We start from the raw sequence: 27,908 nt of genomic DNA on the forward strand, positions 1-27,908 counted from the left end.
GAGTTTTCCAGATGGTGACACCAGCTCAAGAAGTTCCTGCCCTGCTTGTGCCGAGCCATTCTCCACCCCATGCCCAATCCTGCCAGCATCAATGGCTGCACGGTGCCATTGCAAACTGGATCACTGAAACAATCCAGGTAAAAGCAACTTCTTGGATGGGTTTTGATGCCAGAGAAAATGTTTGCCCAAGTGGTAATTTTTCACCAGCTCCTGACCTTCCAGGCAGTAGCAAATGTCCTGAATAGTCTCCCCTGATGTTCTGTTTGGGACTACCCTTTGGCAAAAACCAAGTCCTTTTGGACTTGTCAGCTGAGAAGGACGCCAGAGCAAAGTGCAGAGCTGTAAGAACCCCAGACTAGGAGAAGGACCCAATAATTTCCAAATAAAAGGTATTCTAGAGACAGGTGAGGGAATAGTGATGTCTTTATTTATTGATAAACAAGTTGAAATACCTAGGTGATGATTATCTGAGTGGGCAGAGGGCATTATCCAGTGCTCTTGAGAAGCAGGTAGAGATAGAGGGACAGAGGCCCCAGGCAGTGTAAGAGGAGGAAATTATGGCTGAGTGAATAAAGGAAGAAAAAAAGTATTGATTTTCTCCTTTTTTTCTTGTAAAAGAAAAGAAAAGAAAACAAAACCAAATTCATTTATATGCCTCAATGAGAGCCCTCTGAAAGGCTGGGCACGGCCAGCCTCATGGGCACAGGCCAGTGTCATGGGATTGGGTGGGGCTCTCTCCAGAGACCACGCATGGGCTTGTGTACACCAAATGTGCAAAGCCACTAACTTGCAATGGTGGCGTCTCCTGCAGGGTTTTTTTTAATTCCCCAGTGAAGAAACTGTACTTGATTTTCTTCCAAAATAAACCTCCCTCTATACCTACAGTATGTATAAATTAAAAACCTATGTATATGCCGCCTTTTCTTCCTGAAAACTTACTCCAACGTTTCTCTTATTTTTCATAGAAAACACAGCACTCACTATTCCCAGGTATGCCACTAATCCATTGTAACTGCTTCTGCCTGCCTGCAAAACACACCTGGCTGCCCTTGTAAAATGGATTTAGCATGAACAGTCACCAGGCTGTTTTGCTGAAAGCATTCCCCAGTCTTCAGAGCCTGTAAGATTCATTACTGGGGTCATGAACATTGCTGAGAGAAGATTTTAATTCAGGGGTTCCTATTGCTACAGTGGAGAAAGTAACAGAGAAGAGCATTTCAGAACAATTGCATCTGGTGTCATGCGAGGAGTCCCTATCAAAATATGAGATGCTCGTAGGGAGGCATTCTCTCAAACAGCGCTGCTTAACAGGCAAGGAAGGGTGCATGATGAACCAGCTCAGCAGAAATCATCTGCACTTGCACCTGATACCAGAGGCTCCCCACAGCAGCCGGTCCACTTGTCAGAGAGAGGGAGAAAGGCTTCCACAGATGACTGGACAGTAATCCGCTGAGGAGAGCTGTCTCGTTAATAAATCTGTCCTCTGCAATGAGACTGCTCACACAGATGTGTCAGTTCCTTTATTCGGAGGGAGCAGCCTGAAAAAGATCACGGCAGCTACGCTTTCTGTGAATGCCAGAGGCCGGGGTGAAGAGGCAGCAGCGAGCATCAGTGAGGAGGTGGGGTGGTGTGTCTCCGTGCTGCCTAGGCAAGTCCCCCTGCGGCAGCTTCTACCTACACACGGCAAATGAAGCCATGGAAGCAGGAGGCTGCCCTATTTGCCTGTCAATAACATCTATTTTTCAGGCCCCATTTGACAGACTGTACTGCTGGATGTTTCACGGCAACAAAGTTTCTAGAGCATTTTTTTTTTAACATCATGCAAAGAACTTTTTAAATCCAGAGGAAGAGAGAACTTGTCAGAAAGCACAACTTTCTGCAAATTCTTGCATCCTGGTTCTCCAGACAATTATCTTTTTTTCCCCTTTTCCTTCCCAAATTCTCCATCACTGGAACTAAAGAAAACCCAAAATTCAGCTGTAGCCCTGGACTTGCCAAGTTGCCATCTCACACAGGGTCAGCAAGGACATGATGTCTTTCTTCTACAGCCCATCTCCACAGCCCATCTCCCGGCCGTGAAGTGCAACGCTTTGACTTCGAGTGAGATGTGCAAGAACCAGAGGAAATCCTCCTACTGACACAGAAAGGACTGTGCAAACTAACCACTCCATCAGAGGACGGCAACTTTGCAGATCAAGTGCAAGGAGGACGCCTGGGCAGTCTCGTTCTCCCTCACCGACAGCAGATCACAGCACATATCTCCTGAGGTCCTCCGTACACACAGGAAACAGGAAAGCATTCAGGAGGTTCACCACTGCTGCTCACATACCACAAAGCTTCCCCCTTGAACACCTAACTGTGAAACAGTGCCCAAAAACACAATTAAAGATGAAAGGGGCAAATTATGCATTGTAAAGTCAAATGACACCAACTCCTTCTTTCCATCCTTCATCTGGAAAATAAGAGAGCTGGAAGTAAGCTTCACACTGAATGAATGCCTTGTATAACCTCACCACTGAGATACTCCACATACTATTTTGAAGTTAATAGAACACTTTCAATAATTTATAGCTAACTTTTTATCCTACTGTATTTTGAAATCTACTCCCTTATACTGATAAATAAACAAAGGAGAAAGGGCACTTTGTGTGGCACCTGCCCTGCAAGTCAGAGAGTATGTACATGTGAGCAGGCAGAGGTATGGGCAGGAGCCTGCAGAATCACAGAAGGATGACAGAAACAATGTTTACAAGTTCAAATGCCCCCAGCTGTGGAAAATAAGCAATGGAAAAGAACGGATCAATCTGGAAAAAAAATTAATCTGACGAGGCTAACATTTAAAAAGCACCTATGCCAGAACCCAAACCTACAGATATTCTCTTCCTGGACTCCAAAAGAAAATTACATCTACCCTCGTCAGGGGGGAAGGAGCACAACAATTTTTGCTTCCTTAAAACATTAAACCCAGGAAATTCCTGATTCCAGGATCTCACCTTTGCTATTCCAATACATAATTCCTCCATTTGCTACCTTTTTTTTTCCCCCACAAGAAGTACAATTTAAAAAACAAACAAACAAACAAACAGCTTTGCTAGCGTTGTCTCTATCACAGCAGCAGTACAACCCTGATTCTGTCTAGATCTGCCCCACACACCCAACCCCCAGTGAGTGCACTGATCTTGCAAAGATACTCTTCTCCCCCCACCCCACAGCAACACTGCTCCACTGACTGCAGAGCCCCTCGCCCCATCGCTGTGTAACACAGCTTGGCTACATCTGGCATCGGCTGCAAGAAAGAATCCATCTGTTGCGACTTCAAAGACGATGAGTTAGAGCTCTGTGATTCCTAAAACCCACAAATATTCCACCTTGGTTTGCCTGATTTGTCATTAGCATTTCTCATGCCTAAATTAAGAAGGACGCTAAGCCTCAGATGCGTCCTGACAGTGTTGCAGTCGAACAGCTTTTACAGCTTAGCCTTGTTTCCCTCCACATCTCCACGTTTCTTGGTCGTGCCTGTTGCACACAAACACAGAGCAAGCCATCACAAGCCAAATTAATGTTATTAGTGTGCACTAACTATTAAGGGGTTTGTGCGAACTCCAATAAAACTAAGCAACCAATTATTTTACCACATCTATGGGGCACTGACCTGTTTGCCCATTTTCCCTGCTCTCAAAGATCCTTCAGCCTGGTACCCAACTCTGTGATGAAGCCTGTTTAGCACCAGTGAAGTTCCCCACATTCAGACTGACAACATTCTGAGCTGAGATGAGGGAATCAAAGTTAAAATCCAGCCCATCTGCATCCATGAGTTCACTGCGGATAATGGACTCCATGTCACACTCCAGGCTCCCATTGAAAATATCCAAGTCCAAGTCACTTGGGAATTTCTCATGTCCCATGACCGGGAGGTTCACGCTAGAAGAGTACAAAGAGGAGCCTGACAGCGGGTCAGAAAGTGTTTGCATAGACTGATTGACAGGTGACTGCTGATGTTTGGTGGATCCCAAGCTGTTGGAGTCACTTAAGCCTATGTTACTGATGGAATTGGACAAGGCACGGCTGCCACTAAGAGAGGAGTTGTGGGACTGGTGCTGGTGATGGGACAGGTTCTGATTGACCAGACCCCCCTGGCTGGACTGTGCAGCAAACGACATCATGGGGTCGTTGCGGAGCATTATATTTCTGCGGGAATTCTGGGCAGACACAGCTGTGCTGGCTTGTGACATGAGTGGGTCAGACTGTGTCATCATGACATCGCTGTGACTAAGTGCATCAGAGGCGAGAAGATCCTGCAGCGTCTGGTTGTTGTAATGAGAAATGGAAGAGAAGGTGGCCTGCTTGTTCTCCTGAATTGTCTGCATGGGCGACTGGCGGAGGGAATTCAGGGACGATGGCCCGAACACAGCGTTGTTGAAACTACTTGACGGGGAACCCAGCCCTGAACCTTTGGAACCATAAGGAAAACTGGAGCTTCTCTGCATTATCCCTCCTGTGGGTGACTGCTGGGAGGGAGGGAGTGTTATATTGTCCAAGAGATCATCCATGAGGTTATCTGTCAGTCCATCATTCAAGTTCATTGTCCCAGCCATATCAGTCAACCTAGGCAACTCCACAGTACATGGTTTGTTTACCGATGGGGACAAGCTCGATGGACTGCTGTACAGCATGGGAGAAAGTGGAGCATCGTCATCTTGAACATCATCTAGTTCGGTGCTTGCCAAAATTGGTGACAAGCGGCCACTGATCGTACTGGCATTTGAATTTGTACGGGAGCGAAAATCTGTCCATGCATCCAGCTCGTCACTGCTGCGGGATGTGGGACTCCCTGGCCACTTGGAGAGCTGAGAAGGGCTGTCCTCACTCGTCTCCTGGGCGGTCTGCAGGGCTGCCTTTTTCTTAGCTGCCCGCCCTCTGCTCTTGGTGTACTTGTTGCTGTTGTCCATGGACACAGCGCGTCTCCGGGGTGCCTTGCCGCCTTTTCCACCATCTGGATTGATCATCCACCAAGAGCTTTTCCCAGTGCCTTCATTCTGCACCCTGACGAATCGGCTGTGGAGTGACAAGTTGTGCCGGATCGAATTCTGCAGGGAAGGAACAAAACAAAACATCAAGACCAGCACCCCACTTCTTTTATGACCCAAATCTCAATCATTAAACCAACACCCCATGAAAAAAGCAACATGAATAAAAGCATTGGACCCTTCTGGATATCTCCATGGATTTCTAGAGTGCTGGATTTCAGGAGGACTAGAGTGTGACTGTGGCATGCCAGCATGCTGCCGTAAAGCACTCCCCGAGCTTGAACTAGCTATGCATTCCTGGTGCCCATCTCTACACCCCTAAAAGCTGCATCCTAAGGAAAAGAGTGTGACACAGCTCTATTCCTGCTGGCACGGAGCTAGATGTTTCTCCCTTGCTTTTGACTCAGGACAAATCTCTATGCTATCAGTAACCTTGCCATCAGTTCCTTGAAATAAAAACTGAAAAGGCACAGCAAAAATCTGGCTGGATGGGTAGTCACACTCATCACAGCCTCTGCAAATGTCTTTTTAATTCTTCATGGGCACGTGTGCTGTATATTTGTTACAATAATTCTTGAGAAAACTACAAGTGCTGTTCCTCCTCTCCCACAGGCACTCTGTGATGACTAAGATATACTTTGTCTCTTGATTAGAGGCACCAGAATTATGCCCGTACTTCAGTAACTGGTCAGCTGTCCTCTCACTATAGTATCCTCACAGCCTTCAAAACATGATGTGACACAGTATGCAACGATATCCCTGTTCCTGTAAGCTGCTGGATACAGAGTTGTATAAAGCTGCTGTACACAGTCAGATATTCCATGCTGTACAGGATGCTACAAAATACAGTACTCTCCGAGGAGCCTGCATACAGACTGCTCTTGCGTTCTACCCGCTTGCACTAGTCAGCAACATCTACCATCCAAAAACCACATTGCCTCAAAACGATGACAATCATCTCAGAATGAGAAAGAAGCTGAGAAAACCAGACCACGGTACCCCTAGTGAAATGGCACCAGATTTAAACCAAAATAGCTGAGATGAAAATCCCACTCCATGCATCCTGCTCATCTTGTGCTTAAAATATGAATCAAAGAAAGGGAAAGCAAATAGTATTTGTTAGTGTGAATGCTTCCAGGTTTGGTAAACAAATGTGGTTTTTTCCAATGAGGAAGTAAAAAAGATTTTTGGAGCTATCCCACATTCCTTTGAAAAAACCCTTGTGCTATTCCTCCAAGTTCAACGAGTTGCAGTGCTCTTTTTTGTTAAATTTGTGCAATTACCAGGTAATATCTATGAAAAGGATAAAATCACATTTGTCCTGTCCTTTAATAACAAGAAGTCAACAGGACCATAGCATCATCAAACCATCCAGGAAAAGTGTCCTTCATTTATAAAACACTGAAGAAATTCCAGATTTAAATGGGCAAAGACATCATTCGCAAGTGCTTCAACATTTGCATCCTTAGGATAAATGGATGCTTGACATAAGTAAACTGGAGATATATTTGATGTATACAGAAATACAGCCTAGCATTTTTTAAAATAATTCTTTTCAGTATAAAATGCCTTTTTGTCCCCCACTGTTCAGTATTGTGGTTTTTGTCAGATTGAGAAATGGAAAACACGCCCGAAGTTCTTCTCACATGCAGACAGCAGACATGGTTGTGATTATCACTTAATGAAAAGAGAAATCATATGGACCACGGTTCAAAATAGCAACTGCTATGTTTTAAACAATTTACAAAAAGCAGCAGATCAGATTCTGCTGACATGATCAAGAGAAGTTCGGGTCAGTGCCTCAGCTATAAACTTGTCCATTTCTGCGGCACTATCATCCCATCAGAATATGGTGGATTAAGTCACACCATAATAGCTCTTCAGCCTAAAGAAGGAAAGAGCTTTTTATTGTTTAACTGACGACATTCTAACTATATTTTGAGCCTGGCAATGGTCTAACTTCTAATAACTAGGCACCATTGCTTACTTGCTCAGGTTTCTCTCCCTGTAAAACTGTTTTGTTTTTTTTTTAAATAATCTTTGTTGATATTCCACCTTGGATTGCATCAATACAGGTAGCTCTCACATCCATTCCCCATAACTTTCATGGACAAACACATGTGAAAACATCTGCATGAGGATCTCTCCTCAGAAAGAGTTGGCAGCAGGCCGAGGACAATCAGAGCTAGACCACCACCATACAAGCCATACAAGAGCTATATAAACCATGCTGTTCCCCACCTAAAAATGCTGGGTATAAGAATACACAGCATCGTGATTCTTGCTATTGAAAAATAAATCTTAGAAAACACAGAAAAGAAACACCCAAGGTGGTGGGCACTGTACACAGTGTGCCACACACAGCTTCAGATATAAAAACATTCAGCCAAAATGCCAGCAGCTAACAGTTTTCAGCCTGTAGTATTCTCATTAAAGAGCTTATTTCTGATGGTGGTATCCATAGTATGAAACTTTTTGGCCTAAACCCATGAAAAATCCTAAATGGTAAAACTGTGAGACTGAGGCACCTTTCAGGATGAGGACTCCTGCATGTGTGGATATGTATGTGCACATGTGTAATTTTCTTCTTATCATATCTTTCGCTCAGTGTTGGTTTTACACAAGTAATGAAAGAATGTAATAATCCTTTTGCATTGAAAATTGGTGGTTATAAAAAATCCAAGCAGTTTGTTTTCCTTTACATTAAGCACTATGCCACTTATACTCCTGCTTCTGTTTTATTTTGCTTTTCTTCTGTAGGAAGATTGTTTTCTTAAGTATAATTATGGGCCAATTTATTTTTGTGTACCCCGTATCCACCCTCTGCTCAAACACTGCCTTAAAACCCACTTCTTTCATGTAACCTCCCCCACTAACCTCTTCAGCAACAGTATCTGAGTTTCTTGGTTTTTCCTTCTGTTGGATGCTCTGCCAAATCAAATTAGGGCTGGATCCTATTATCCTTTCACATGCAAGTTTTGCTACAGAAGCCATGGGGATTGACAACTCACATAGTAAAGGCTGTTGCACTGTGCTACCAGGCTGCAATCTGGATGGAAATAGCTGTATTTTCTACCTGTTTTCTGAGCTGTCAAAAAATATTCCTATCTGCTTAAATTATAGGAAAATATCTTGGGACAATTGTTGCTCACAACCATGTGCACTACTATCATATGACCATGCAACAAACCAAAAAGGAGGCGGGGAAGCAATGAAAACACAGTTTATCATTTGAAGCCACTGCTGATGAAAATAATGGGGATTTGTCTTTGATTTATGTGGGAGATGAATTAGGCCATGATGATGGAAACATAATCCATTTTTCCATGCCAAAATGCAATGAGAAACTTTAACAGATCTATAAAGGAACTTCCATCATCTGTCCTGGAGACCATATACATACGGGATAGATGCAAGCCAGGCTGCAGACAGCTCAGATACCACCGATGGGTACAACATATGCACTGCACATAAGCAGAGCAGAAAAGAAATATGATGAGCTCCTCCCTTTATTAGTGTTACTATTTATACTGGTCTTGAAGAATGCCATTCGCTCTGCTAAGAGCCAGAAGACTGAGGTTCCTGCAGATAACATCAAGAGCACCATGTACTGCCCTGAGGCCAGACAGCTGGGTCCCAGTCCCCTTCAAAAGCGGTCCTGAAGGGAGGGAGGACTGTCTGTGGAGACAAGGAAGACCCAGGGCAGAGGAACATACATGAGGCAGGGAGGAACTGGTATGAGCAGAGGGTAGTGCAGTGCTACAGCCAAGTGGGGCTGCTGTCCTACCTTGGCTTAGGCTGATGGCACCAGGAGAAGGGGTGAGCTGGGTGCCCACAGTAGCCAGGGCAGCAACATGAGAGGTTACAGCACTTTCCCCAAATTCAAGGTCAAAGTTTTAGCTTTAATAAATGTTGATCCACTGCACCGCATTTTATTCAGTTAATACTCCTCGAGGGATTCAGCCACACGTGCACCAAAAAAGCCCCCAGAGATCAGCTACCATGTCCTACCACATGTGTCTCTTGATACTTTTTTAAGACTGCAAAGGGGTAAGCTGACAGAGAGGACACTCAAACATTTCCAAAGGGCTGCATCCTTCATTTGATACAAACAACTGAACCAGTCTCCCAGGGAGGCTGAGACTGCATGTTATTTCAACACCCAGACCCAGTCAGGCAACAGCAGCAAATGCTTGAGCCTTTAAAATGGGGAAAATTCCCCCTCCCTGTGCCTGTTTCAGCCTCTTCCAAGCCATGTTTACCTTGTGGAGTCTGTCCGCTAACTCAGACACCAGCTGCAAGTGCTTCCACTGCAGTACAGAGTCCTTTTTGTCTGGAAGCAACATGTGGTATCAATTTATCATCCTCAACAACGCAACAAGGAATCCACTCACTTAAAAAAAAAAAATAAAATGAGAGTTGTGTAACTTGACTCTTAAAAGTCCCCGCCTTTTTTTTTTTTTTTATTATTATTATTAAACAGCCAACTAAAGACTAGCAAGATGAGGTGCAGCTGGTGGCTGCCGAGTCCAAGTTACACACTAGTCTGTTTTTCTTTCAGTGTTTTGTAGTGAGTGGCAAATTTGTTATTTCAGATACGGGCTCCTAAACTGTAAATTTAGGGCTACAAATCAAAAGCAGTTGTTTAACAAGTGGGGTACTAGGACATGGTGGGAGAAAAACAAACACTATTTGCAGATCCGTAAATGCTGCTAATGCTCACTTGGGAGAAAAGGACTTAATTTTATACTGTATTAACACATTTAATGTTTTAATTTCCCCATATGAAATTTTCTGGTAGCCACACAGTAGAGAAAGGCATCAGATCTAATATCACTGAAAAGAAACCATGAAAATAACTCCAGCTTATCAGACTCTAGGTGACCAGAGGGAGTCCGTCTTCTCCATGGCTCTGCTTGCTCATTTGAATTTCAGTTTTCAGCTTCCTCAAAATGCTGTCACACAAATCTCCTTTGGGATGAACACCCTTACAGATGGCTTACACCAAATTTTATTTCTTTAAGAAAAGCGAAATGAAACAAACAACTTCTTTTTTGCATTCGTTTGTTGTTGAAACTGGAGTTTGTGAATAATTCAACACATTTTGCCCACCTGTCCAGACCAATGTCTGCACCTTCTTATGAAGTAACTCAAAACTTGCTTCAAACCAGTTTTTGTAAAATCATAGAATATGCTGCGATGGAAGCGACCCATCAGGATCATCAAGTCCAACTCCTGGCTCTGCACAGGACACCCCGAGAATCACACCATGTGCCTGAGAGAGTTGTCCAAATGCTTCTTGAACTAAGAAAGGCTTGGTGCTGTGACCACTTCCCTGGGGAACCTGTTCCAGTGCTCAACCACCCTCTGGCTGAAAAACTTTTTCCTGGCATCCAACCTCCCTGACCCAGCTTCATGCCGTTTCCTCGAGTCCTGTCACTGGTCACCACAGAGGAGAGATCAGTCTCTGCCCCTCCACTTCCCCTCATGATCATTGTTGAAGATCACAATGAGGTCTCTCCTCAGTCTCCTCTTCTCCAGGCTGAACAGACCAAGTGACCTCAGCTGCTCCTCATACAGCTTCCTCTCAGGGCCCTTCACCGTGTTTGTTGTCCTCCCTTGGACACTCTCTAATCGCTTTATATCTTTCTTATATTGTGGAGCCCAAAACTGCACGAGGTACTCAAGGTGAGGCAGCACCAGAGCCGAGCAGAGCGGGACAATCACATTTTACATGCTTTACGTTTTGTTTGCTTTAAAGTCCTCGAGGAGATTCAATTACAAGTAAACAAGAAAACAGATGCAGTGGCTTCAAAATGATAAATAATTAAAGGTGCCAACTGTGTGCACGTTTGTAGGAATTTCTGGTGAAAGGGACTGGCAAGCCTAGGCAAGTCAATCTTTAGGAAGTATCAGTCTGTTGGTTCCATACAGTCCCTTTCTGCCTAGCTCTGTAAGGCTGCAGTGCTGGTCTTCGCAAGAAACTTTGAAATCCCAAACCCAAAGATGTTTCAGAATTTCTTCCTCTTTTCCCTGAGTTTTTGCAAACCAGAAAAATGTATATAATTTAATAAAGCAGTGAGGACACTCCACAGATGCAGAAAAAGCAAGAACTAAAACATAAAGAGAGCTCTCCTACAATATCTATCCAGCCATGTTGTACTGATATATATATTTTTCCATATTAAACCAAGCATTATGTATTGCAGATTGCTATATTTTCCCTAAATTATGGAAGTTGCAGGAAGAAAAAAAGCATTAAGAAAATTACACACAGAAAGAGAAATATTTTCTGGCACCCAAGTGGTTTTAATGCTTCATGTCTGATATCATCTGCAAGTTCCTAAGGCAGTTCCCAAAAATCCCACCAGATGTTCAGCAGAAGAAGGTGGTGAGCAGGTACCAGAGTCCCACTGGGTACCTCCTTTTGCACCCAGCTGGCAAAGGCCACTGTCCTCACAGTTCTGGAAAGGATATCTGGGATGACATAGGCTCAGCCCTACTCAAGCATGCCCTCCTGCAGTAAAAGGGGAAAAAAAATCCCACAGATTTAGGGGGAAAAAGTCAGCTCAGCATCTGAAGGTGGCTCTGCGATTTCCCCTCCTCATCCTTCCTTCATAGGATTTTTCTATCTTGGTGGTAGGGGAAGAGCTAGAAGTGGCCTCCATTGTAATCAGCCCTCTGCCTGCATCTCTGCCCGTCATCCTCCACCCCAGAAGAGTAGAGTCTTCAGGGATTTAAGCTCCTTGGGAGACCATTAAGTCCAGCAAAGATTCATCCTCTGAAATGTGCTAGCTCAGATAGGAGAGCAGTACATGGATCTGCCTCCATCTCGTGCCAAATTACAACAGGGGAGGGTGATTACAGAGGAAAAACAAACCCTCCCTGACTCACGCACTGCGCTTCCCACCACCCCAGCTGCCCTGGCCACAGGGCAGGCGGCGAGTGACCTGCCCGCCAAGGAGGCTTCTGTCCTCCTCCTTGACCACAAAATCATCTCAAAGCATGGGAACTGAGTCACAACTCAAAAACTTTAAAAAAAAAAAAAAGGGGGGGGAAAAAATATACTTTTTAGCTAAAACAACCACTGCCTCGCTCTTTGCAAACAGTGATATTGCAAATCTGTACACTGACGTAAATAAAAGCTAGTTGAAAATATACACTGCCTGGAAATTGCCTCAGAGCATCATGCTTCCAGTTAGCAGAAAAATCTCCAGTTATTTTACAGTCAGACATGCTCTGACCACATGAGGACTCTAATAAATAACATTTGTTTTGCTGTGAGTAGAGCATGCCAGTTGTCATTTCTTTTTTTCCACTGCGTGTTGGGAGACAGGAAGCAGAGAGTGAGGAAAATGCTGATACTTTAACTAATGCAGCTGCAGAGCAAGAACAAGGTCAGGCTCTCCAGCAACTCCTCCAAGTGTCAGGAGCCGTGTACCCTGGCACTCTTTGCCATAGGAAACCCCCTAAAGAATAAAGTGTTAGCCTCTGCATGCTATAGCGATTCTTTTCCACATTAAAATAGGATTTGGGAATCAGGAGGAAGGCACTGTCATTGAGAGGTTGCTGGGGCACCCTGTCAAAGAGCCACCTTTTTCACTCCCTTCCACCTGCTTCGTATCACAGCTGCCCAAAATTCAACACAATTGATTTCAATCAAGGGATTTAACTTAATTAAGAGTAAGAGTTTACTTTGAGGCATTGGTCTCATAAGGTGCTGAATTTATGAAAATCCCAAGGCATCTCGTCGCAAGTTTGACTGGGACATGAACAAACACAGTCAGCAAGAAAGTGAAAGACATTGCCCCTTAGTGAACTTAAACCCAAGAAGTTGAATGCAAAAAAGCTGCAATGGACACACACAGCTGGGTCTTTGCAGAGTCAGTTCAAACCAGTTCTAATTTCTGTTCAGGAGTGGTATCACCAGCAGACAATATCTTTTTTTTTTTTTTCTTCCCACCCCCCCATCCCCCATGGCAAGCCCCAGCATTTAAAGTGTTTCCACTGTAGAAACTTTGGCAATGACACCATGCTTTATTTGTGGAATCCCTTCAGCACAGCATCACTGCATTTCTCCTGTTCCATGCCATGGAACCCCAGGAGAAGTGCAGGCATTCACAACTAATCAACTTGAACCCTTTATGTACAGTAACTCTTACAAAAATAGCTACCCCTGTCAGCATAGCCCCATCTGCCAGATGCTGAAGCTACTGGAAGAGTCCTCCTAAACCTCAGTGGTCACCCAGCTAAGCCTCAATGAAAACAATGCAATTTTACTGTGAGGCAGACTTTCACTGGGAAGGCTTTGGGTTTGTATTGCTAGAAAGAAGAACCAGAAAAAAAGGAAAAAAAAAAATCCCTCTGTTTTTTGTTTCTTAGATTCAAAGATCCCAGCACAACTCTCACGCAGCATTGTGGAAACCAAAATGTTCAATTCTATTTTTTCTCATTCTCAGCATATGGCCGTTACTATACGCTGACTATTTAGAAACATGTATGGGCGTTCTTTCATGCCTTTATAAATAAATGTGAGTGATGCTACTGCTTATAATAATTCACTAAAAATAGTAGCTTCCCATGGAAGATCACAAAAGCCTCTCACTGCTGAATCACCTATTATAAATCTTTATTTTTTTGAAACGTTTTTGCAGTCATGTGTTGATCGTTTCTTAACCACTTCCTAAGCCTGCGAAACGCAACTAAACCAGCAGTAACTTCCACCACACAGTGGTAGGGGATGAGTAAAATCCGTGTGTGTGAAGGCAGCCCTCCAGGGCTCCTGATGCCCCCAGCCGCAAGGCTGCCCCGCACGCAGCTCCGTGAAGCGCTAGCTCCGAAATGATAGATTGTTAAACACCCGGCCTGGATTAATTGGAAGCGTTGAGCTGCACACATTAAATTGCAAATCTGGTGACAGTTACGGCTAACACGTGACTGATGGGAGGAATAGATCTGATATACGCTGTTGCCTGACCGAGTTTGATCAGGCCTGAGCAAGCCCTTCAAAAGCCAGCACAAGTGCCAGAGACCTGCTCATGGGAAAGCCTTCGAGCAACCTCCAAATCAGTCCCCAGCATTTCTGCTACGTAGACTAATCCAAAACAGGACCCCTCTCCTGTGCTGTTTTAAGCACATAATTATTTTATTACTGAACCATAAGATACTATCTGATTTAAAAACAAAAAGTGTATTTTAAAATACAATGCATTTAGTTGGCTGCTGAGGTGGCAAAGGGAATTGTCCTTCTCCACAGACCTGAGCACTGGGGGAAGCTGGGGATGCACCAAAGTGCGGCTCTCACTCTGTCTGACCTGCTGCTTTTAGGGGCAGAAGTTCCTTGGGAGCCTCACAAAGGGCAGCTGGTGTGGGAACTGTGACTCCAGATATTCACCAAGTTACTGCAGCGCTGGTGTGGACAGGGTGTGAATTAGGAGATGAGGGATAAGTGAACACAACAACTTGAAAAACAGGTATTTCCTCCTTCATGACTCCGGACTGGGTAGCTACGGCACTACCAATAAATACCTGAGCACTCTTCAAAATGTAATGGCAGCTATAAAATATTAATGCCTTTTGAAAGGAGAAAGTGATCAGTTTTCCTTTTGATGTATTCTGATGTACATTCTGCTTTTGTCCTTAGAGTAACACATGGGTCCTCCTAGCCTCTTGGTTTCTTGTAGTATCCTAAATTTTTCTTCTGCATTGGGGAACGTATTTTAAGCACTGCACTTCAGGAGCATATTTGAAAAATTGTACAGACTTGCTTTCTGTATACCCAAACAATGCTCATGCTGTGCCAGACGACATAGGTGGACAAAAATATCCATCTCCTCAGCATTTTTACATGAACAGCAGTGAGGTGGGTTTACTTCAGAAGTCTTTTCCCAGACCATTCTTTAATCTGACTTCCACTGATGCATTGCATCAGGACACCCAGTCCTAAACCCAGCTCTGCCCATAAACTCACCGCTCAGGCACATGGCTTTAGTTTCCATGCTGTGATGCCCTGGCTGTAATTTCCAAGTTGACAGCATTTGATTATTTTTTTCTGCCTATGGAAAAAGCTTTTTTACAGACTTAAAATCTGGGCAGCTCCAGGTCAGACCCTGATGTCTGAGCTAGTGACACCAGCCAACCTTGGTAGTCGCTGGCAGAAATGAGGGCCTCCAACAAATAAGCCCACCAGCCTGTCTTCCTGTTCTCCTCTGAGAGTGCCTGACCCTCTCCGCTGGTGGAGGTGGATCTCACCCTCTGGCAGGAAGGTTTTGGGACGGCGGCTGTTTTGGGTTGGTCGCTCTGGGTGCCTCCCAGGGCATGGCGGCTTCAGGGAGCTCATCCTCACTTACACTAAACTCTCCTTCTACCCCTCTGGATTCATCCCAGCCTCACCTAACCCCATTTATGAGCTGTTTCAGTTTTCATTGAACCTCAGCTCACTCAGATGACTTGTATGTTACTGGTTCTACTGGATTTTTTAAAATTTATTTTTTGTTTACTGCAGGGGGAAAATATACCCGAGGAGCTGACAAAAGGGAATATGACACCTATTATGCTGCCAGTGAATCAGCCCTTTGCTACAGCAAGCAGGACATTCCTGTTTCACATGTAACTGGCAGCAACACCATCCCAGAAACCTCATAATCCAGGTAAATGCACAGGTATGAAAGTTTTTTTGTTGGTTTTTTTTTTTTTTTAAGCTGTTTACCTACTTTAAGACAGTAAGTTTACTGTCATCAATACAATCACAATCACAAGTGCTGAATATTGAGCCTAAAGCTAGGCTGTGTCAAAATGCTTCAGCACCTGATGATGCTTTGTTCGTGCCCCACCCCCACACCAGAGCCTGAATAGCAGAATGATGAGTGGAGGAGCCTTTTCATGTTCCCGATTTGATCCTGTACACCTAAGCAATCCCTTCTGAAGCCAACACTCAGGCCATGCTGGGGACATTGTATCGCTCTGTACATAGACCCGGACATTTTTACGGAGCCACAAGGCAATGGGTTTTGGGATCTGGACTGCGCTAGCAGCAAGGGTCATCATCAGGTACTATAACAAGAATTATCTACCCCTGCAGTCTGGTTGAGCTCCCAAGTGTGGGAAGGACTGCACAAACAGAAGACACTTGCATCTTGAAGTTTATAGGCAGACAAAGAGGCATTAATTCCACAAAGAAACATAAAATCAAGAGACTTGTTTCAGTTTCATTTGCTAGCACAAACCAACCTAGCCTTCCTTGCCCTTCAGGACAGGCACTGAGGCAACCCCTCATTACCCTGAGCTGGTGTCACTTCACAGACACCCCTGCTTTAAGGGGGAAAATGTTGAATTATATTAGTGGAACTAGTGCTTGAAATAAGCCCTTTTTCAACACCTACACGTTCAAGACACAGGGTAAATTTTAAAGGACAATGCCAAGAACGATGATGCCTTTGTACACCTCCTTTTCCTTATGACACTGTTCACAGTATTCACAGCTCAAGAATGCAAGGCCTCCTAAGTATGCCAGGCATCATTTTAGTAACAAAAGTACACAAGAAACAAGCACTTTTAAGTTGCAGTTGAATAGATGAGGCCAAAAAGAGCAAGCAAATACTTACGGGGATATTGTCCCTCCTTCAAAAGGGAAGCACCCTGAGAGACATGTATGTGCATACATTATGATAGGTCTGCAAATACTTTGGTAATATGAGCTGATATGCAAAATATAAAAAGTATAAAATGGGCTAACTAGCTTTGGGGAATGGAAAAATTAATGAGATAGAAGAGTCTGCAATTGTCTCCCATCTGACTTTTTTTCAGAGATAGTGGAAACTAATTCTGTTCACAGGATCTGCTCACATGCCCTGTTGCAAAGTGAGATTCTCACCTGGAAAGGCTTTTTTGCATGTATCTAAATGCAGGTGAACTACTTTGTGTGCTTGAACAGGAACGTGTAGGGTTAGATTTGCACCAGTCTTTGCCAGACTTCGCCTTGTTGACAAGGATAAACAGAAGGAGACATAAAGAAATTTTCATTTTCATTCACAGGCAAGTTTCAAAGCTTGCAAAAGTTAATGAAAACCTTCTAATGATTTTGTAGGCTCTTTTTGAGGTGAAAATGCACCATATTAATTATTTTCAGCAGAAATGGGTTCTTGGTTCCATCCAACCACAGCTATAACACCAGCAGCCCTTCTGCAAGAGAGTGACAGCTGAGTCACTAATGTTAAAACAGGGATGAGAAAAGGAAAATGAAAAAGAAACTAGGCTACTTCCCCTGAGGAGCTAAATACAGTATTTAATGGCATCTGTTTATAAGATTAACAAACCAAATGCTTCAGCTATGAATTGTTGCCATCATCATAACTACAACAAGATGACCCTGGACAACCTATTTCCATCTAGGTTTTCTCCTCCTGTGGCACATAAATAAGGAGGAAGAAGCTGGGAGGCAGCCCAGCCTTTCACCATGCTCTGGGTCTTCGGGGAGACAGGTTGTGATTGGCACACAAGGATTCAGCAGGACAAACAGCTACGCTGTCCACACAGGGGGAAGGCGGCAGGAGGGAGCAGCTGGGTATTTGTCCCTTCCTGCATCTGCAGCAGCTGCTGTATTCATCAGCTGTTGCCCCTGTGGCACTCTGCCTGCATGGGCTGGAGCAGGCAGCACTTGGGTTCCTCTTGTTTAACTCACAGTGAAGAGCTGTCCTGCTCACCCCACTGCCCTTAAATAAGTGTGTCAAAAGCAACTGAAGCCAGGATGGCAAGAAACCTTAAAACTGAGTGTACAGAGGAGCATCTTTTTTCTAATGCTGCAGACCCCATGTCACTTACAAGTCACATTTTAGTGAAGTACCTTAATATGTGCATATGCTAGAAAGTGTCTGTCCAGCAGAACAGTAAGGACTGAAGCTGATTCTCCAGGAAACCAACTGCAGCTACCTGACAAGGCCTCCTGTACTCAGAGACCCCACATGTAGTCATAAGGCATTAGAGCAAAACAGGGTGAAATTTTTGTTTGTTTCCATAAGGTCATGCTTGTCAGCAACAGCCCTGGCTCGGGGCTGCACTGGGTGAGCTGCTTTGAGCCTCCAGGCCCTAACAAATGGTTCCCACTGCAAGAGCCAACAATGTAATCACCAGTGCAACATGATCACGGGGTGGTTCGGAACACTGCCTCCTGATCTGATAGCAGTGCCAAACACGGGAGCGCACAAGAGATACTGGCATGCAAGGAGCTGGGCCACCTGGGCAGATAATTCCTGGCAAGATCACGCGCGCTTGGACGAACCTTCCTCCTTGAGGGCAATGCCAGGGAGTGCATGTCGGACAGTGGTGCCCCAGCACTTACATATTCTCTTTAGGGAGACAGTTTCTCTGAGTTCTAGAGTTTAGCCGTACTCACCCATGACTGCCAAACAAGAAAAATTTTTATTTAATTAATCCCACACATGTCTTCAGAACACTCCCCATCCATTTGGCCTAAAGCACCCTATCCACACCTTATCACAAACTCTGGCCATGTTTCTATAACTACTTTAAGCATAGTTCAAGCGTGATGCCAAATAGCAAGTAATCGCTGTTCATGCGAAATGTCTGGCTGACCTCTGCAAGACTATTCACATGAGAAAAAAGTTTGCAGGATTAGGACCAAAGCCTGGAAGCAGGGTCATCTCTTCTCTCTGCCCACTCTCTCTCCCTTGGCTCTAGCATCCAGTACATGCTGTCCTCTTCATAACTTCAACACAGTCCTTAAGGTTTTAGACCTGACTGAAGAAAATGAGCAATTTCTGTGATTCAGGGTATTTAAGAGTGGGGAAAAAAGGGTAACTGTTAGGCAGAACCTGCTAGGAAGAAGAGGAGGAGGAGGAGGAGGAGAAGGAGGAGGAATCAGTCAGAGTGCCAAGAGACAAGAGTCCGTAGTCTTCAAATTTCAAAGGCTTTCAGGAAAGATGACCTCAAGATACTTTCACAAGCTAGTCTGAACGAGTCACAGTTTGGTAATCTGCTGGTTTTTTTCTTCCTCTGGTCTTTTCCACCTAGATAACTTTCGGGTTTTTTTCACTTGATGAAAGACAAAATAACTTTAATAACTTTAAATAACTTTACTCCCCTGTGGCACTTACGTGTCAATTAGCCCAGGATTGCTGCTATATATTGGGACAGTATATATAGTTGGGAAAGAGTCCCTGGGAATTATAACATCATAAAACGCCTCGATGCTTCAGCCCTACCCCATCATTCTGGTACACCAGCCAGTGAACATAGAATGCTTTCTTCTTCTGTGCCCCTTCTCCCCCCTGACTCCCTCCACAGAATTAGGACATTGCTGGAACTGGGTACAATGCTATTTGCAGCCATGCATGTTTGAAATAGAAAATACAGTCCTGTATAAAACCAGGAGCGTATCTCAGGCTGCCAGCAATCCAGCCCCCTTACACTGCCCAAAAACACAAAGACAGAGCTTGCACATTTAGATAACAACTATAGCAAAATGAAGACAAATAACTGTAAGCAATCACTTTTAAATGCAGACAGGGCAGGGAGTGGCTGCCAAGACACGTTGGCGCTAACCGGATGGAGCGTTATAAACATTTGTCTTGTTTCACTCCCAGGTTTCCACCCTGAGTCCTAGGTGCACAGAAGTCATCTGGGGACAAAAGCAGGCAAGGAGAAGTCCAGCATCTGCAGCTCCCCTCCTGCTGGGGAAGGGGCCAGCTGGAAGAGCCAGAGGAGGGCACAACATTTGATGACTCCAAGCACACAGCGTGGCCAGTGCAGGGGAGTAAGGTCAGGCCTGTCTGCTTGGTCCCAGACTGAGAGAGGTCAGCGTGACACTGGGTGCGTTGGAGAGGTCTCTGCAAACCCGAGACTCTGCCTCACAGAGGAGCAGTGCCAGTGAAAAGGAGGTAACCAGAGTTGAACTCTTGCACGTATTAATAGTCATCACATCCTCATCAGGATGAGCTCCTACCCTTTCTTGAGCACACACTGCCAGTAAGAAGTCTTGTAAGTCTTATCAACAGATCTGGAACACCCCAACAGCATGTTTTGCTAGCACAGCAAGGGGAAAAAAAGATCCACAGCTCTAGTCTTGTTGACAACCAGTCCCTGCGATGTTCTGAACATCACCTGCTACATACTGAATCCCCCAGTTCAGGCTGACCTTTACTGGAGAGAAAGACAACCTGCTACATCACCTACCTACTGCTAACAACAGGACTGGGTTTGCTACTGAAGAACTTCTGGACGCCCACATGTCAAATGACAATGAGCCCTGCTCTCCTGGTGGGGTATTTTTACATTCAGGAAGTACCCAGGGAAAAGTTGGAGGATGAGTCCCACCATCAGCCAAGTTTGCAGGGGCACTACTGAGAAAAGGAAATAAACTATCTGAGAAATGTCATGGTATCATGCCATTGTCTTTATGAGCAGAGTCCCGAACATCGCCACACATGCTGCAGCAAGGTCTCCACCTTGCAGCCCAAGCACTGCAATCCAGGCACCTGATGGGCTAAATCACATCAGTCCTCCAGATTTTCAGCAGCTTTAAGAAATGGTCTTCTTCAGCAACAGGAAAAATTCAAAGCATCCTACAGGACACAATCCATGTTTCTCCATGACTATCCCAACACATAAGGGCAGAATGAAAAGCCTGGAATAGACATCAGCAGCTCCCAGAGGCCTGACAAGCACTGGAAAGGAGAGCTTTCCAGCACCAAGAAAAGGCTGGGAGTATCACCTTCCCCTGGGTACATAGCAACAGTTGCTAGTTTTGGCAGGCAGCGAGATGCAGTGCAAGACGTGAGGGTGACATCATTCGATTATCACCTTGCTTCCCTTGGATTCAACTGGATTCCAATAAGAAATTATTTTTAGAATCACTAAAGAAAAAAGCCTTGAAAACTAATTTATTATAGATTTGGGTAAAGGAGGCTGGGGACTGTATTAATAGCAGACAAAGCCTTTACAAAGCCCAAGTATTTGGAAACTAAAACTACAGCAGGAATACCGTGTATGTAGTAGCAGCAAAGGCAATTAACCTTCTGAAAAACACACTTAAAGGTGCAGTGGATTCTCCATCGCTCTAAATTTTTTCATTTAAGGCTAGATATTAATCCAAAAGGTGGGATGAAACTGAAACTGAATTTGGGATTTGTTGCTGCAAGTTCTGACGGGAGCTCTGAAGCTCTTATTCAGAAGGCCTGCCCTTAAAAGTTTGCCTTTTGCCTCTGCTTGGGAAGTTCAGTCCCACTTTGCTAATACAGGCATTTTCAGTTTCAAATAAAGTTAAGAATTACTAAAGGATATAATGACATATGACATTAATACTCCAGGGAAAGCAGTACAGGAAAAAAAAATTAAAAGGCCTCCAAAATGTTAAGCCTGAGGTCCATTGCTTTTGCCCTGGACACAAGAAATGAGTAACTCCGTGTCTTGTTGCTCCATGACACTGAGAGCTTGAAAGTAATTGATCTTGCCTCCAGTTTCAAGTAAGCCACAGTATTTGTTTAGGAGAAGAGACTCACATGACAGGCTGGAGCTTCTGAAGGAGACCTTTTCCTAAAGTGGCAGCAGCTCTCTGGAAATAAATAACTGCAGGGATTCCCAGCCAGTTGTGTGTTTGTCAGCACCAGTCCGCAGCTTGGTGGTGCACAGCACTTCTTCATTATGTTTATGCAGCTTACAGGTATTAGTATTTACAGCAAATGGCTTCTTTTTACATCCCTTATTTTGAATATTTGTTATCCTATATGAATTTTAATGGACTGTTGTAGTGTCTTGTGTTTTTTAGCTTGTCATTTAGTATGCTTGTACAACGACAGACTAATGAACTACTGAGTGATGTGAGGAACCGTGTGGCATGTCACAACAACTTGTTTTATAAAATAACAAAGAAAGCGCAGAGCTTTCTTTACCTTTATAGCAAAGGCAGATTCTCTGCTCTGCTTGCCCCAAATGACAGTGAGAAAAAAGTGTTTTGAGCAAGAAAGAAGGAAAACCAAAAAGCAGGACAGAAATGAAACTGCACTGTCAGGTTTTCATCTGTTACAGCCCTTGTAATCAAACCCAGGAAGGCTACCCAGTGAGGGGCCCTGGGCTATAACATCATCCCCACTGCAAAACTTCTGACTGACGTAAGCAATTGACTTGTCTGCTAATTTGATTTCTACAACTCACTGCATCGGGACGTGACTGATAAGAGCTGACTCGCAATTCCCACAGATAGGGATTTTGCAGAGCCTTGCAGGCCGTACAGGGCGGCCAACTCCACCCATTTCTTTCTGCACATGCCACTGTCGCCCGCAAATCTGAGGCAGACACGCACGACTATCAGCAGGACCATATGCGTCTGCAGAGATAGCAAAAGCCAGAGACTGCCACCATCTAGCCAAATAAACAACTTCACATACAAAAAATGACACGTGGTAGGACAGATCCAGAAAAGGACACGTTTAAGCCTCCTAAATTCAGAGGCTGTTGCATCAAGTAACGCCGCTAGCACAGGTGGGAGGCAACCCAATAGCCACAGATTCCTCTGCACTCAGATTCCTGTTACAGAGAAGTCCAAGTCAAGAGGGACAGACCAGACCCAAAGTAGAGGACATGGACTTCTTCAAAACTCATGTATCTAAATCGAGGATTTTTATGCATGTGAAAGGCCTCAGATAAATATTTCGCTAGAAGGGTATGAATGGGAAAATGGACAGCAAAAGTCAGGCCAGCAAGTAACAGGAGTAATGTGAAGATATTTGGTGGGGTAAAGTGGGCAATAAATAACAAATGATCTGGCCTGTGGGGATTTATGAGAGGCTGTCTGCCAGTGAGGCCAAGCAACTCTTTTTTTCTGGAGTAGGATAGGGGAGGAAGCACAAGGGGAAAGACTAAGACTCTCGATTACTGGAAAGGTAGATTTTTAAAACCCTCAGAGAAGGGAGGAGAGACTGAAAAGGAGATTGCTCAGAAAGTTCAGGCTTCCTGGATCTACATGCCTTGAGCTGAAGGCTGTGCAGGTACCTGTGGCCATAACTGCCCCTCACAAAGACTGCAGCTCTGCTGCTGGAGGGTTGGGAGGTGCCTGACCTTACCTGCCCAAGTCCCATTGCACCCTCGTCCTCTAGAGCCAGCAAGGATTTACTGCTTCTCCTGGGGTATGCAGGGGTCACACAATCATAGAATTCTTCAGGGTGGAAAAGACCTAAGATCATCAAGTCCAATCATTAACCTAAAACCGCCACGTTCACTCACCACTAAACCATGTCCCCAAGTGGCACATCCACATGTTTTCTGAACACTTCCAGGGATGGTGATTCCACCAGTTTCCTGAGCAGCCTGCTCCAATGCCCTGACTACTTTTCAGCTAGAAAAAGTGTCACTGCAAGAAGAAGAGTGGCGAGCTGCACCAGACGCACTCCCCATCACAGCTGCATCCCATCTCCCTCTCCAAACGTGCCCACTGAGGCTTGGAGACTGCAGTTAAAATAGGGCTTACTACTAACAGAAAGCAGGCAGCATAATGTTTTCTAAAAGCAATACAAAAGAGGATATATGTCTCTCCTAGCTCAGTCCCATGCCACCACATGTTCTGCTGAGAAGCTGAGATTCCTGCAAACTCACAGGCAGGTGTCTGCTCGTAGTGAGTGGCTCTCGAACAACTGCTTCCCTTCTGCCTGATCTGTTTCTTCTTAACACTGGCAAAAGAAACTGGAGCTGAGGAGGTAGGATCTTCCCAGCTAATAGCTTCAGCATTGTATCTTAATCCCTCCTGAGGCATCTCCTCAAAGTCATTTTACCAGCAGCCACTGCCTTCCCTGTCTGGTTGTTTTTTAAAGCTACTTTGATATGAAAGCAACTGCACACATTCCTGAAATAACCATCCCAATACTGGGGCATACACCCTCTCCATCCCCAGCAGGAGATACACACCAGGCTGGGGACAGAGGGCAAGGAAGAGTCCTTATCAAATAAGTTACTTATAACAAACAATAAAGGTTTCTCCATCAATAAAACAGACAAAGCACTTAATACCCGTAATTTCAGTCTTAGAGAGTAAACTGTTTAATCCTTCATTTTTTAAAATTTCTCTTACTTCTGAAAATATCACTAGCTCCTCACTCTGATCCTTCCACAGCAAATTAACAGGCATCAAGCGGCAAGATAACAAACTGATAAATCTCAATCCAAAGGAGAAATCTGTCTACCCTCATTTAGAAGAGAAACTTTACTGTTCAGTTCCCTCTTGAAAAAAAGCTGGCATAAATAAATACAGTGTTTTTCCTACCTTCCTCATTTAGGAAAAAACAACCACCATGTGATACAGCCTCAAGGCCGCAGCTTTCTAGAAAGAAAGGTCAAGTGAAACAGTTGTTCCTGAAGAGCTTGTCTGACTGCAGAAACACGATCCCACCAAGCAATGAGCAGCAGGATGAGTGCCTTAAATCACACATCACAGATGCTTCTCTGTCCTCCATGAAGCTAATTTGGCCAGAAAAGCAGAGTGGGGAAGGGGGAGGAAACACAGGGATGCTGCCACAATTTTTACATTGACCGTACTTGTGCTTGACAGCTCCTGAAAAAGGCAAGACAGCCTGGCCACCAACAACAGCCAGGAACTGGATCAGGAAAACAGAAGCCCTGTATGTCCATTCTGCAGAGGTGGAGGCATGACCAGGTGGCAGAGAAGGCAGGAAGCAATGATGAACTGGAAAAGTACCATGAACGAAAACCCAAGCACTACCGCAAAAACATGAAAACCCAGGGAAACAAAAAACTCTGCGAAAATACTGTAATAGGTTACCTTTATGTGGATGACTCTTCATGCTCGCCTAGACTGAGTCACTCTGTGAACTGCCTCGCGGTCCATCTGGCTGCCAACCCCTGGCTAAATTTGAACATCCTGTGACTGAAATGAATGCATTAAAGGCTAAAGCCCTGCAAGGTAACAAGGTTTCTTTGTCCAGCACTTCCAGTTGCACCAGCATTCCCCTTATGCTAGCTCTTACATGTCCTCTGGTTCTGTATTTGATATATTTCTGACTTTCAGAGTCTGTAAAAAATACGGTAGACTTTAACTTTGCCTCTCACCTTGCTTTCGTAGATGTCCTCAATCTATCCCTCACCACATACTGGTATCGGTACAATTCTGGATGCGAAACTGTTCACAATTTTTTGCTGCACTGGACATAAAATTTCGCTGCCACCTCTGCACACAACTTTCAAATACTCAAGGATGCAATTGCTGCAGATGAATGCAGGCACAGAAACCACTCTAACGTGATCTTACAGAAAGGGAGCCTTGCACTGCTGGAATCTGCACTTCTACCGTCTGCCTTTCAACCCACTTGCAGCTGTAGTAGAAGGGGAGGGGGGAAGTATTTACTTACATTCCCAGCTTTTCTCCCCAAATCAGGAACACACTCCTATCTCTTAGGTGGCAGTATAAACTTAAAGACTTTTTCCTGCCCTCAATAAGACTATTTTAAAACCAGTAGTGAGGAACAAAATAAACGTCCCAGCTAATGTAATGTGTATTACTCAGTGATGATAAACACTATACACCCACCTAGACTTTTCACTTGATGTGGTTGGAAACTGCTATGTAAGGTGGAAAAAGTAAGGCAGGCTGCTTTATTTTTGGCATTTGCTTAAGAATTTAGGCTTACTGAAGCAGTACATTTACTCTGGCTCCGTGTGCTGCTTGGAGCCAACTGTGTAAAGGTATTTTGTGGCTATTTTTTTGGAGGGAAGAAAGAGGTATCACCTCCCTCCTGTCTCCTACTCCACCGCACTGCCAGGCTGCAAGAAGGGAGTGTGCTGGGAGGGGACCTCTTCCTCATCTGCCAGAGCAAAGCTCGGCAAGGTAAAGCTCTGTCTAGCCAACAAAGCTCTTTACCACGAATATCCTTATTAAACACAGCCTTATCAGAGACCAGTTTCTGCAGTCTGAAGCACTCAGGAATTAACTCTGTCAATATAAAATTTCAAGCCAGGATTAGAGACCAGACCCAAGGGGATGTGAGCAAGCGTGCAAGCCACAGCACAGTCACCTGACTGTGCTCACACTGTGTCAGGGGGCTGGCTACTCGAGCAGCCAGGGCTCAGGCTGTGTACCCACCACCCTGGTGGTACCCCAGCCCCGCAAAGGGCTCACTCCCCAGGCTGCTGTAGAAGGAGAGGGGGTATGCTGAAACTTGTCTGTGTAGCGGGATGGAGGGGAAAGGCTGGGCCAGGGCTTGCCTAACGGGCTGGGCTGAGGAAACATCCCAGGTCCAGTAGCATTAGCTGCATGCAGAGGACATGAAAAGACATCCCGGAGGAGGGCAGACAACATCCCACAAGTGTAGCCCAGGACTGTTGGGATGGGAGGCTAACCAGCACTTCCCAAAAGGTGCCACCATTCATCAAGGTGCATGGCCAAGACATAAACTCATTCAGTACGCTCCTTCATCAGCCTCTGGCTCTAATCCCCACCCACAGGATCAGGCTATGTCTCCTGGCTTATCCACGAGATGAAGCTGTCTATCTCCAACAAAGCCCTCAGGGCAGGGCTGCTGGGATCAACGCTGCCTGCCTTCGCTCCAGGGTGAGCCTCCTCCACTGCCTGCCCAGCATGGAGAAGGTGCAAGCTTTGCCCCACAACATCCACGAGTCAAGGTCTTAATGGTGACCTTGCTTCTCCTGCTACATATTGAAGGCTGGCAATGCTATCGATGGAGACTTCATGAAACACATTTGTAATAGTTAGCTAATAAGGCAGCAGTGAGGCTATTGTGCCCTGTCATTAGCAATCCTGGTGAAGAGCCTTCATGCTGCACTTTCCTACAGAACACCTTCACAGTACCTTCTGCACATCACAGTAAAGCAGAAGTACATTTCAGTGCATGTCTAAACTGCAGTAACTTTTAAACCCTTACCCTGAGCTTATTTTACAGCTGTTCTAAATGGTTAAGCTCATCACTGAGTCCAATTATGAATGGGGCAAAATATTTCCACTGCTTTTGGCATAAAGTAAGTGCAAAAAGTTGCCTTTCTGCTTGACTAGAAGCCTGAAAATCAAACAACGCACACAGCACACATTGTTCAAAAAGTGACGCAAACAAGCCTAAAAGAAGATAAACTTTGTAGGTGCTGTGTGGGAGCAAAACAGGCAGAACCTACTGTTCCCATCCCAGCACCTCAGGCAGTGGGTGCAGAAATGGCTGCCCAGCACCAACCGCGATCCTGATCTGATCAGCACTGAAAAATCCCAACTTGCACCTCAGAAAACAAGCAGCTATTAAAAGACAAAAAATAAACAGACAAGGCCTTCACCCTCTCCAAAAGCATGGACTCCTTATTTTAAAACTTATTCATCCTCTTCCAAAAAAAAAAAATTAAGAAGCTTTCAGCGAGTCAAAACCTAAGGGGAGATTTTTGGTCTCCAGAGGCAGTAGAAGATGCCTTGATTCCTACTCAAGCCAGCAGAAATCAGGTGCCTAACCCATTAGTGCCTCCGAAATCCCCTCAGTAATAGCTTAATGCCACAAAAGGGAGAAGAAAACGAGTTTTGTCTATAGCCTGCTTCTCAAACAAAGAATACAAATTGCATGTGACAGGCTGCTGCACGACTTTGACTGTATCTGTCTACGCACAAGTGGAAGAGCTAATGGAGAAGTATGCCAGCCTCAGAAGAGCATATTGCTGTTAGTCATTTTTAATAAAAAATAAACCAAAATAAAATAAAATGCATCCCAGAGATCCTATAGTCCCCATTACGCAAGACCATTTGATTTGAACAACCTGCAATTTGGAAGCAGCATGCACCCCTGCCTGCCCATGGCCACAGACCCAGGCCTGTCCCTGAATGGGCCCCCAAGATTTTCTGGAGATGCTTAGGTGGGTTGCATGAGTGGTAAC

General features: G+C 44.8%; 1 protein-coding gene across 1 annotated transcript in view; it reads right to left on the reverse strand.

Annotated features, from left to right (window-relative positions):
- Window positions 1-27,908, reverse strand: part of FOXO3 (forkhead box O3) — an 88,987-nt gene that overhangs the window by 11,872 nt on the left and 49,207 nt on the right. Inside the window, 1 exon segment of the mRNA XM_050314842.1 lies at window positions 3,653-5,087. Within this exon segment, the coding sequence (XP_050170799.1) occupies window positions 3,687-5,087 (1,401 nt within the window). The 3' untranslated portion in view covers window positions 3,653-3,686.

The sequence above is a fragment of the Myiozetetes cayanensis genome, unplaced genomic scaffold, assembly GCF_022539395.1.
Source record: "Myiozetetes cayanensis isolate MyiCay16 unplaced genomic scaffold, myiCay2020 scf2-11, whole genome shotgun sequence".
In the NCBI taxonomy this organism is placed as follows: Eukaryota; Metazoa; Chordata; class Aves; order Passeriformes; family Tyrannidae; genus Myiozetetes; species Myiozetetes cayanensis.